Source organism: Carassius auratus, chromosome 19 (assembly GCF_003368295.1).
Source record: "Carassius auratus strain Wakin chromosome 19, ASM336829v1, whole genome shotgun sequence".
NCBI classification, from domain to species: domain Eukaryota; kingdom Metazoa; phylum Chordata; class Actinopteri; order Cypriniformes; family Cyprinidae; genus Carassius; species Carassius auratus.
Genome location: NC_039261.1, coordinates 16,602,597 through 16,615,888, shown reverse-complemented (window position 1 = coordinate 16,615,888; position 13,292 = coordinate 16,602,597). Strand labels below are relative to the sequence as shown.

The 13,292-nt window shown below is 36.8% G+C and overlaps 1 protein-coding gene across 1 annotated transcript in view; it reads left to right on the top strand.

Annotated features, from left to right (window-relative positions):
* necab1 (N-terminal EF-hand calcium binding protein 1) overlaps positions 1–12,516 on the top strand; it is a 33,961-nt gene extending 21,445 nt beyond the window's left edge. Inside the window, exons 8-14 of the mRNA XM_026289177.1 lie at positions 6,338–6,459; positions 6,809–6,885; positions 7,642–7,695; positions 10,101–10,213; positions 11,541–11,618; positions 11,745–11,836; positions 11,974–12,516. Coding sequence (XP_026144962.1) covers positions 6,338–6,459; positions 6,809–6,885; positions 7,642–7,695; positions 10,101–10,213; positions 11,541–11,618; positions 11,745–11,836; positions 11,974–12,002 — 565 coding nt within the window. The 3' untranslated portion in view covers positions 12,003–12,516. The remainder of the gene's footprint in view (positions 1–6,337; positions 6,460–6,808; positions 6,886–7,641; positions 7,696–10,100; positions 10,214–11,540; positions 11,619–11,744; positions 11,837–11,973) is intronic.
* Positions 12,517–13,292: the final 776 nt, after the last annotated feature.

Here is a 13,292-nt window from a genome sequence, read left to right as displayed (position 1 = left end):
AAAAAACATACATTTTGATATTTAGAGTGCTTTGTCCTTACCTACTTAAAGGGGGAGTGAAATGCTATTTCATGCATACTGAGTTTTTTACACTGTTAAAGAGTTGGATTCCCATGCTAAACATGGACAAAGTTTCAAAAATGAAGTTGCACGTTTGAAGGAGTATTTTTGTTCCAAAAAAACCTCTTCCGGTTTGTCACAAGTTTCGGAAAGTTTTTTTCGAGTATGGCTCTGTGTGACGTTAGATGGAGCGGAATTTCCTTATATGGGTCCAGTATAGCAGAGCACTGAAAGAGGCTGAGAGGCTGAGCACAGCCTGATCAGAGCGAGAGCGTCGCGAAAAGTCACTAAAGAAGTGTGTTTTTGGTTGCCAGGGCAAGACAACCCTGCACAGATTACCAAAAGAGAAACAGCATTAAGGGACCAGTGGATGGAGTTTATTTTTACAGAGCATCAACGGAGTTGTGCAAGTATTTTTGTTTGTTCCCTGCATTTCGGATTGCACATCGTTTATTTCTTAAGGATAATGCAGTCCCAACGGAAAAGGGTCACGATCGTGTGTTGGAACCACATGCGGTGAGTAAAACTGCTTCAAATATCTCTGTGTTGTTAACTTAGCTATCAGCCCATAAGCACATCAAGTAAACAACATGCGATGTTGTCATCAAACTGCACTTTCCACATGTACAGCTTAAAAAAATAAATATAAAAAAAAGACGACATAAAGTGGAACTTAGTCATTTTCCAAAACCGCTAAGCAAATATATACAGTTTCAGTACATACCACATAGCATACCGCCTTTGCTGATGCTGCTCTTGTTAAATTTCAGCCTCTGGATCTGTGTCACAGCTTCACATGCTCTCAACTCAAAAGCCTACTGGCGCTCGTGATTCTTTAGCTCCGCTCCAAGCATTTCACCCCCCCTTTAAATATTTATATGTGACCCTGGACCACAAAACCAGTCTTAGGTGTCTGGGGTATATTTGTAGCAATAGCTAAAATACATTGAAAGGGTCAAAATGATAAATTTTTCTATTATGCCAAAAATCATAAAGATATTAAGTAAAGATCATGTTCCATGAAGATATTTAATGAATTTCCTACCGTAAATATATTAAAACTTAGTTTTTGATTAGTAATATGCATTGCTAAGAACTTCATTTAGAAAACATTAAAGGCAATTTTCTCAATATTTAGATTTTTTTTGCACCCTACAAGATTCCAGATTTTCAAACCATACATCAATGGAAAGCTTACTAATTCAATTAGATGATGCATGAATCTCCAGGGTCACAAATTTAATTTCATAATTATTTCTATTTTCTATAAACGAGACGAAATATTAATAACATTATAACATTTTGTTCCGTCTCGATTTGGTTAACGAAAATGAAGACACATTTTAGCATTGTTTTTATCTTGTAAACCACATTTAATTTTGTTTTTATTTGTCAACCATATTGTAACATACATTTAATTATAGTCTTCATCACATGACCAGCAATTACATTGCGTCTTGTCTCGTTTTTGTCATGTGATAAAGTTTCTTTGACAACAATATTTAGTCATAATTTTCGTTGACGAAGCAACACTATTTCGAAGGTGAACGGATAGTCTCAGTTTTAGATGTCACGCCCACGGACCGTTGGCTAAACGTCTGATGCATATGGGACACAAAAGAAGAAGCACTTCAGGAGTGTCAAAGTTGTCATCGGACTGGGTGAACTATCATAGACAGTAAAAGAAATGGACACAGCGATCCCATTGGAACTCAATTGAGACAATTGAAGCCCATTTTTAGCGTTTTTTAGCACTTCCGTTTCTGACACGCAGACTCAAACGAAGCTTGACGACGTCAGCAACCTGTCTGCCAGATGTAGATCTTCTAGTAGCTGTGCGTGCAAAATGCCATCGTTACAGTTTTTCTCAGTCACTTTGGTGCAAATTTTCAAAACTACTTGTACAACCTCCACATCATCTAGTCATTAATACACATCATAAAACCAGTTTCTCATTCTTTTGAACAAGTTGCGATTGCTATTGTACATTCATGCAATTGATTACGCACATTTATCTGCGGTTTCCTACATTATCAGTTGCTAATGTCATGTTGCTCAAAATGTATTATACAGTTTTCTGTGCAATAGTCTTACCCCCCAAAACATCTAGTCTTTAGTTCATCGTATAAGTCATTAAATGCAAAATGGTTAATCTAGTTGTCATAAACTGCCAAGCACACTTTTTATTTGTATTTTTACACACTATTATTAGATGTTTTGTCAATTTGGCATGAATTGTGCAAGTGAATCTTTACTAATGAAGAGAATGTAGATGATAAACCAATGATAAACCATTTCTCTGAAATAGCTCAAAGGTTCATCTCATGAATCTTCAGTTGAAAAGCTTATAGTGTATAGACAGAGGACAACACAAGAGTTACACATTCTGAAAATGGAATTATTTTCATCTTTGTTCCCATATTTCCTTTTCTATATCACAATGGCATTGTAAAAGTATTTTTTATTTTTTTATTTTTTTGGTCAGACCACTAGTAAAAGTGTAACTGGGAATTCTATCCAGTCTCTTTCAATCAACATCCCACAAACAGTAATGTGTAAATGTGTAGTTTTGAAATGGATATATGGCATACATAAGCATATGGCATACTGTTCAATACAGTAGTTTACATCAGAACATCCCTCCACTGTTAAATTGACAACATGACTAAGCAATTTGACTATCTTATCCGTAAACTATGACACAAGGACTTGTCATTCTGATGGCACTGACATGTTCATTGACACAGATATTTATTTTTGAGAGATGAACTAAGGATTTTGAGCAAGAGACTGGCTTTTGCAGGTCATCCATTGTGTTTTGATATTTGTACGAGTTGTTTTGAGAAATGCACTTACTGTTTTGCAAATCTCAAGAATGATTAGAGAAATGTACCAAAGCGACTGAGAAAAACTGTAATCTTGCAGAGACGGCGAGCTTGAGCGGGGAGTTCTTTGGCGTGAGTGAGCAGGAGTAAGTTTTCTGATTAATTATTTTGTATAGTATTTTAAAATGTACCGCCAGTATGCCATATTAAGTTAATTGCCTGCGAGCTTCTCCTCCTGTCTGTACGGTAATGCGACAGAGAGTTGAGTGGTTATGACGCAATCGTTAGCCTATTTTTTACAAAAACTGTTTCTACGGGGCCATAATGTAACATAGAAGGTAGTGGAGCCCTTTATACATTGTCGTGTATCTTTAGAAATAAATAATGGACAAACTGAGTCTTTAAACGCCTCAGATGTAAAGTTATTCGCTGTCAAAGTGATGCCAAAATGAATGGGAGTCAATGGGAATGCTAACGCAAGTGGCATTGCAAGATGGCAGCACGGAGCCGACTTCAACTTCTGGTCGACTTCCTTGCCGCCTGTGAATTAAACAGGATATCTGGGAGACGTGTGTGTCGCATTCTTTAACGTTCTACCTGGAAACAAAAATGCTGTGGTGCCAAACCCCCTCACGAAAGAAGAATGCCATAGTGTTAAAAACTGTGACGACGAGCTCTTATCAGGATCAAATAAATGCTGGATATTTAAAATTATGTCAAATATTTAAAGGTAACGCCATAGAATCCCCCACTTAAAAGGCTTGGAAGAGCAAGGACAATATTTAACATTATTTAGATTGGATTATCCTGAAAGAGGAAAGTCACACACACCTAGGATGCTTCGAAGGTGAGTAGAAGATGGACAAATTTTAATTCTTGGTTGAACAAATCTTTTAAAAATAAAATCATTCACGGTTGGCAACAACATGAGGGTGAATGAATGATGACAGAATTTCCTTTTTTGAGTGAACCATCCCTTTAAGAAATGTTTTCATAATTTTTTTCCAAGCACAGAGCAAACCTGTGCATGTCTTCACATGGCTACACACGCGCAACCTCTTATGTCACCATGCTTTTGTGTCACAGTTGACAGTGTGGAGTTTCATAACATTAGTGTTTTTTAGAAAGCATGCATACACATTTTGAGCCCAAAGGCTCTGAGATGGCGAGGCCTGGCATTATACGGCAAGCTCATTGTGTACTGGTCAGTGTGGATTTATTCCCACTGCGTTAGATGTGCTGAAAGTGGCTGGTGGCCGGAACAAATAGAAATAGCGTGGTCCATTCTCTATTCCGTCTGAAGCGTCGACTCTCTGAGAAGCAGCACCGCACACAGGGATGAAACAGGGATGAGCTTAAATCCGAATCCAGAGCTCACAGGAGCGCTCAACCCATTCACAGCACAGCTTTCATCTATGTGTGCGAAGCAGACCATTACCAGCTATTAGGAAAAAGCACTGTTGATGATGTACCTCCATTTTTGTTTTTCACACTGCTTCATTTCCATATAATTTCCTGTATGAGAAGAGGCTGGTCTCTGGAGAACAGATCGTTGGGTCTGTCGGTTCAGATCCATGGGTTCCTGCAGGTGTCTGGATGTGATTCCTGCTGAGTTTTAATCACCTGTGTGGCTCTAGCTGATTCATTTGCTTTTGATTTCAGTGTGCTGATGCAATTGTGAGCCATTTTTAACCACGGAGGGTAAGCTTCCCTCAGGACGTGCATTGTGCAACAGTGTCTTTAGGGATAATGAGCAACCAACTGAGCCTTAATTTTGACACATGCCTGCCTACATTTATTTCATTGTCTCAAGAGTTAAAATAGATGGAGCATTCCTCTGCTGCTCGAGAACAGCTGAACAATAGATACAATTAGATTTCACTTAATCATTTTTCACTCCCACAACTGAATAGTGAAATGGTATTCAGTTCATAACATATAATCTTTATGAGTGTTTGATGGCACATGATTACTTCCTAATAAAAGTTAAAAGTACTATACTATACAAACAGGTTGTCCTTATAGCAAAATAAACCCTAACCGGATGACCAGGATTAAGTCTTAAGTCTAAGTGAGAAAACTGCTGACTTATTTTGTACATTTTAATTGGTAGCAAAAAAGAGCAGGGCAGAAAGGTCATGTGCAATCGAAGAGGCATCAGTGAGGTTGTGATGTTTAAGAACTGTTTTGATGCCAGATGAAAATGTTGAAGCATTTGCATGTGAATAGACGGTGTTTTGTTAATGCAATTCATTTAGATGCAATGAACAAATGATATTAGCATAGGCATTTCAGTTTTTGCTGCAATGAAAAGCCCTACATAATGTAAGAATATAACATGTTTTAAAGGCAGGAATCACTATTATTATTTTTTTTTATATGTTGAAAATGTCAAGAAATCCATAATACGAAGTATATTTAGGTGTGTTACTCATCCCAAGAATTTTACTTTAAATCATGCTGCTTGCTGAGGGGGGGCTATTAAGAACGATGAAATAAGTTAAATAAACCTATAGACTTAGTTATAATGGGACCTGAACCATCTTTGGAGGAGCTGTTAAGAATCCTCTCAGATCACTACATCTTTATTTGTGTCCAGCTGGGCTTTGGGATTTTTACTATATTTCTTGACAAACTCTGTCACTTTTGACTCCATGCATTCTTCTAACAATTATCTGAACTCACTGTCTGTCCATTAAAGAAGTAGCTACACGTGTTTAAATATAAAAGGTCATCTTATAGTCTGAAGAACCTTTTTGTGCAATGGAAATATTCCATGGATTTAAAAGGTTAACCTTTATTTTTAAGACTTAAGTCCACCTTTCTGAAATTTCCCTGTAGAGGTCGTTTGCTGGAGGAACACTTAACAAATCATAGTTATATAGCTGAAAAGGTTTGAGTCATGTTAAGCGAGAAGCTCCATCCAGGTCATGGCACCAAAAACTCAGGATAGTCAGAAGTAAAGACCAGGATTTTCACTCTTCAGCGGGATTCTTTATGGAGAACCTGCTGTTTCAGTCTAAAGGCCCTGATTTACTTGAAGGAAAATCAATGCATGGTACTGGAGGGATGCCATTTCATACAAAATCAGGCCAAAAAAAAAAAAAAAAAACAGCTTGGCAAAGTGAACTTTGCACAAAGGTTTGTTCCAGCTGGTAAGAACATATGAAGTACCACTGGTCTGCACGGCGATTACAGAAATCTTTTCAGGTTCATTTCTTTTGTTCAGTCCATCAAGGTCAGTCAAGACTAGAACACACTGGAGAGCTGCTTTAAAGTAATTCTCAATGAAACAATGTTTTTTCATGTTTTATATTATTTTAATATTATTTGTTATTTTTGACCTCCCATTCCAGAATAATCAGAAGCTAATAATGAGATTTTGAGAAAAATATTCCTCTCATTCCTGAGCTTTCTGCACTGTGTGATTGTGTGTTCTGTCTCGATCACAGACAGGGGCCTGTGAAGCCCGAGGTTCTGCCCATTCAGTGGTCAGGAAGGAGATCTAATAGAAGACTTCAAAGGAATAACAGCTTGTCTCCGAACAACCCACTTCTGAACCTTGTCAATTCAGGTGATTATTCTGAGCCTCAGTGCTCTGGAGGAAGGAAGGGGCACATAACACACACCCAGTGGGCACGCAGCTGACAACAGATCTGGAAAGAGGGATTATGGGACAGACTCCAGAGAAAGAAGGGGACAGTGAAGGTGACAGTGTTAGGTGGAACACATCTGTGCTTGTGTTTATTGCTGGTAGAAAACATGGTGAGATTATCAAATTAATAATTGCTGGCGAAAAAACGCTCCCAGTACAATTCGATTCCAATTCAATTACATTCAGCCAGAGCAAGTTGCTCCTAGAGCAATATGTTAAGAGAACAAGAGAGAGCTGCATTTGTGTGCTGAAATGTGTGTTTCTGCAGGTCTGTATGAAGAGGACAATCAATGGATAACTCAGATCAACAGACTGCAAAAGCTGATTGACCGTCTCGAGAAAAAGGCAACAGGCTACACAAATGATTTCTGTTTTTCTCATTATAATGCTTTCTCTGTGTCTGTCATCACTCTTCCTTCTAACTTTACAATTCATTTGAGGGTAAACGTCATGCAACCTGTCAAGAACATGTTTCAGTCATATGGTCATATTATTAAGATATAAAATAATATAAAAAGTCTATTTCATAGCATTACTGAAAAGAAAACTTGGTAGTATTTATTTTACTTTATTTTAATTATTATTTACTTTTCCTTAAGTTACATGTATTTTCTATTATAATAACAATAAATTATGCATAGTTAAATGCAAGTAACCCTAAGACAAACCCTAATATAACCCTAACCATATAATAAGGACATGTAGTTAATTAATATTACTCAGCACTTATATGTGTAATTTTACTGTAACAAGGGCACCTTTAAACAAAAATTACATTACAGTAATGAGAATCTAATGAAAATCACTAATGAAAATAATGGAAACTGCTAAATAAATAAACAAATAAATAAAATAAAAACATACAAATAAATAAATAAATGCCCAGATGCATTACTGTAACGCCAATGAGATGCATTACTTTGATAAGAATGATATTTGCATTACGGTAATATGAATTTTTAGGTAAAACACTCCATAGTCATGCAAAAATTATTATCTTAAAAAACTGGTGGAATTTTTTTAAATGCAGTATATAAATTCTCATATTTATTTATATTTTTGTTGTCATGAGATTCAAACAGAGATGTGTTTTCTTCACAGGAACTGCGTTTGGAGCCGGTGGAAGAAGAGGTGTTGGAAAGCTCCACCAAATCAGTAAGTCAATTATGGTCTTCCTGTATGTCACCGTATTCTCAGAAAATCACTCACGTCATTCACCGCAGAGGCCTGTCGTCTAGGAAACAGGATCGAAAAACTAGTCCCAAGTTATTCTTTTTGATTTCCTTTTTTTTCCTCCGTCTATCACTCTTCCTCTCTCATTTGGCATCAGGACTTTGAGAGAGCTCTTCTCTGAGGCTCACAAGATGCTGTTGACAGACTTTAAATAGGAGGTTTGTGTGTCTGTGACTCGGTGCTTGTGAACGACGGGGAGAAGAGTGGTATCCAGACCCCTGCGGAGACTGGCTGTAAACACAGTTATGCGTCACTGCCGACAGAGACACAAAACAACATCATATTGGACATGCTGAAGCATAAAATTACACACAAATGAGTAGCTTCTTTTTCAAATAAGACTCCCACAAGGCTTTTTTGCAAACATCCTTTGCACAAACGAATGTGTGATCTAGCAGTCGGTTTGTTATGAGTGATATTTCAAGTCTGATTTGTTGCATTTGCGTGTATCACATTCTCAAACGTCCAAATGAAGAAGCATTTATCTCTCCATGGGCTATGAAACTCTATTTCATGGCTGAAGTTAAATAGTCTCTCATCAATTTGTCATTTGTCGGTTACCTGAACAGACCGTGATATTCACTAGCATGGACTATATGCATGGAATAACAATTTCAGCACTGCTAATGCGTCTGTATTTGTGTTCATTTCGCATTCTAGTCTGTGATTTATGTTAATAGGACTGATTATGCTCAAAGCAGATCTCCTTGATTTGAGGATACTTATAAAGGACAGTCTTTCTGCTTGACATTACATTTATTTGGAGCAGATAAATATGGGAATTTAATAGTTTGGGATGCATTGAGCAAAACCAGCATTGAAACAAAATGCGTTTTTTCTCTGTGTGTATTTGTAGAGAGAGTTAGTTTGTGAAAGATGGGAAATGGAAATAGCACAGCGCCTGTGGAGAGGTCACTATGTCCCGCAGGGTACAAACTCTCAGTTCCTGTTCTCTTCAGTTCCCATTCACCTGTCAACAGCCTGTTTTATAAAAAGTAGCTATTATGACGTGCGTCTTCATGGCTTTACCTGATGCTCGAGACCTGAGGGGTTTCTCTTGATTCTCACAGCGATCTGAGTCACAGCACCATAGGTGGGAATTTTGATGTTTTAGTCATGTTTTAATTCGACCCCATCAAGCCCTATTAGATTCAGAGCTCTATAGTGTTGATCTGACATCTTGTAACTATGACTCAAAAAGCCCTGTATAATTAATACATACAATTATTTTTTTATAATAAATATATATATATTACACACACCTTACACATACTTGTTTGGGGCCTGTGAATTTTCTTTTTTCTTAAAGACATTAATTCAAAACTTATTCAAATCAATGCTGTTCTTTTGAACTGTATATTCATCAAACAATCCTGGAACATGACAAATATAATAAGCAGCCCCTGATTGTTTTCTACACTGATAATAAGAAATGTTTCTTGAGGATCAAATAACAATATTAGAATGATTTCTGGAGTTGACTGGAGTAATAATGCTGAAAATACATCACATAAAATTAACTACTTTTTAATATATATTTAAATGGAAATCCAAATATAATATAATATAGTTATAATCATTTTTACAGTGCCTCTCACCTTGTCTTTTTGATCCAGACTCAATTTCAGCTTGTAGATACGTTGCATATTATCTCTATCTTTTATAGGGAATATTTACAAAAATGATCAAATATATTGTTGTAACAAAATCTTTAAAGGGTTAGTTCACCCAAAAATGATAATTCAGTCAATATTTACACACCCTCATGTCATTAACAACAAACCAATAACACTTTGTTCATCTTTGGAACACAAATTAAGATATTTAATGAAATCTGAGAGGTTTCTGACCCTCCACAGACAGCAACACAATAGACACGTTCAAGACCCAGAAAGATAGACAGGATATTGTTAAAATAGTCCATGTGTTATCAGTGGTTCAACTTTAATTTTATGAATCTATGAGAATGCTTTTTGTGCTCAAAGAAAACAAAAATAACACATTTATTCAATAATTTCTTCTCTTCCATGCCAGAATTTGACGCACGCTCATGACATGTCACTAGGACTATTTTAACAATGTCCTTACTACCTTTCTTGGCCTTGAATGTGTCAGTTGTGTTGCTGTTTTTGCAGAGAGCTCTCGGATTTCATCAAACAATATCTTAATTCATTTGTGTCCCAAAGATGAACAAAGGTGTTACAGGTTTGGAGCGACATGAGAGAACTTCATGTATTCCAAGAGAAAACTGATTCAAGAACAGTTTTGGTCACTTTATAAATAAGGCATGGTTGGAATCCTGTTTTCTGACTGCTGCTCTCTTCCAGCACATCCTGATCGTGCAGAGGCAGCTCTCAGTGCTGGAGGAGGAAGTGGAGGAGTTTCGTCTGGCTCTCCGGCAGTACATCGACTGCGCAAGAACCCAGACCGGCTGCCTCCAGTGAGTTCACACCGCCACCGCATCTGGGTGAATGTCTGGGGCATTTGCATACAGCTTTGGTTGTAAGGGGTCAGTCTAGGCCAGTTCTCCAAGTGATCAGTATTTACGTCCATATGTTTGAATTCAATGAATTAGATGTTTCATTTCACAGTTGGAGGCTGTTGTTTTCTGCATGAGTCATGTCTAATAAATACCTGTAATTATTACTGTTAGAATCCAATTAAATCAAGAAATATTCAAGACAAGACATCCTTTCGCTCATGTGTCAGAGCTTTAAAGCTTACAGCGGTCCGTGAATGAAATGCATCATGCTGTGAGCATGTGACCGTGTGTTTACGAGCCCTCAGTCCAGGTTTGACTTTTAACTCCGACATCACAAAAATGTCAGTGATCACGTTAGCAGTTGATTTGTCTGGAACATTTTCTAATAAAAGGTAGACCATTTGTTTGGTTTAATTATGAGCTTTTCACTAATTGGCTAATTTACAGAGGTAATGGCTTGGATGAGGAATTCTGTTTTGGATTATTAAATAATTGACTTGCCTCAAGTGCTTCAGCTCAAATGACTCACTGACAACCTTTTACACCAGAACATCGAAGGGTTCGATGGCTTACCAATATTCATGTTATTTGTTAATGAAAGGAATGGTTCACCCAAAATTTATATTGCTGACTTCATTTATTTTATTTCAGATATACTGTACATTACATTTTATTTTCCTTCTGTGGGATGAGATGTTTTGTTCAATGTTCATGCTGCTCTACATTTAGTAGAAGTGAATGTGGACTGGCATAAAATGATAATATTGATCACAAAGCTTTTGTATTTCAAATCTCAAATCATACAAATAAAAAAAAAAACTGTACTTGTAGATTTTATATATATATAAAAGTGTGCCTATTTTTGTGTTGATGACATACCAAGAATGTCAAATACTTGATTGTATGTTCAATTTAACATGTAATAATCAATAACATTTAAATTGCGACTTCATGTGTAGTTACAGATATTTTTAAAAACATGACAGACATGCTTAATTAGAAACTACATAAAGCATATTTAATTTTTTTTATAAATGCATGTCAGTTTATTTGACTCTTTAATCACATTTCAAAGACAATAGAAGTATGAAATTGCATACAAAGATGCAATTTAAATGTAACTTTCCTTAATATATATGTGTGTATATATATTTCATACATTTTATATTATATACATTTTCTGAAATCGTTTGAACAACACAGAATTAGAGCTTTAACCCTTAAAGAACCATTTTAAGCAAACGTGTTTGACATTAATCCCACGCTGGCTCTGCTCTCTCGGCAGTGTTGCAGTTCAGCGGCTTGCCAACGAATCCCGCTTCATTCTGTATGAGTTCTGGGAGCAAAGCAACATGTGGAAGAAGTAAGTCACTGCCACATTTTCACTCTTTCAAAACTACTTCTCACAAGCTTACAGTCCCAAAGATTTCTTATCGCATTCAAGGAATTGCAGAAACTGGATAAAAAGCCTATTTGTTTCTTATTTTAGTCATCTGCAGACCAATTACAGCAAAACCTTCCAGAGAGGCAATGTGGATTTCTTAGAGACGCCAGAGATGATGACAACTATGCTGGTTCCAGGTAAACTACAGTACAGAAACTAAAAAAAAAAAATATATATATATATATATATATATATATATATATATATATATATATTAAATTGAATGTATGTGTATATTAGTTATATTGGTTTATTAATTTGTTTCTTTCCACAGCATCATGGTGGGTCCTCAACAATAACTAGAATCTGTCGACTCCCGTTCGATGACAGCAGACATTATGAGGACCACACAAGCCTGGACTGACATCTGTATCCCTGTCATCAGGAACACGTTGTCTTCATATCTGCTGTATAGTCATAGTGACTAGCTCCTGCTTTCAGTGTTGTTCCATTCTTAGCTCTATAGGAGTAGTGTAAACTGTAGAGGATATCAAATAGAGCAACGAGATCTTTGTTCTCCAGTGATAGCACTCCAGTCCCATCAGAGATGTGTAAGATATGTGTTCATCTGTGCCGTGACAGTACAGTGTTGAGTGCTGTCAGTATGTCTGTAGCACAGCTCTGTGTCTCCTCGTGTAGCAGCACTTGACACGACCACTTCTTTTGAGAAGATATACTTCTGTTCTTGTATTTCATGTAGTTTGTCATCTCAGAATGAACATATGAAATTAATGTGACCAACCACAATTTCCGTATTAAGTATTGCCAAGTGGAGGTAGTATCAAGTGGTTAATAAAGTTTCTAAGTGGATGTACTGGCTTATTTGTCTTGGAATTTTTCTACATGTGGAGTTTGGAGATGGCGACAGCATATGAAAGCCATCGCTCGAGAATCTACACTGCCATCCAGTGGATGGAAAGAAACATAAATATATTGGCATAAATTAACTATTCAACACTCTAAAAATGCTGGGTTAAATATGGACAAACCAAGCAATTGGGTTATGGATGGTTAGTCCATATTTAACCCAGCATTTTTTAGTGTATGTTTTTTTTTTGTTTAACAAATAATATAGAAACCACAATTTTAGACTTTTTTCTTCGATTCTTTAATTGTATAGTCAATATAACAATGTGAGTTGAAAATGTTACATGCGAAGACCCAACTAACTTCTCCAGCTGCTGTGATTCTTGGAGGTTTTTCCGCATCTCGAACCATCCTCCTGAAAATGTGTCGGGACAAGATAGACACCCAGCGAGAAACAGGCATTCTCAGTGTTTTTGCTCTTTTCTTGTAGCCACTTCTCATTTCGTGAAGCTCAACAACCGTTTGCTGCACATCACAGCTATGGTCTTTGGTCTTACCCATTGTGATGAATGAATAAGGGAGTTTTGTGTCTGTGTTACCTCTTATTTATACCCCTGTGAAACAAGACGTCATGTTTGAATCATTTCCACGCACCCATACTCGTAACTGTATATATACTCATATGCAGCCATTCCAAAAGATGCAAATGTTCACTGATGCTCCAGAACCAAACAAGATGCATTAAGGGTGGGACATTTTGTACAGGGTGAAGTCAGCCCCCCTTTT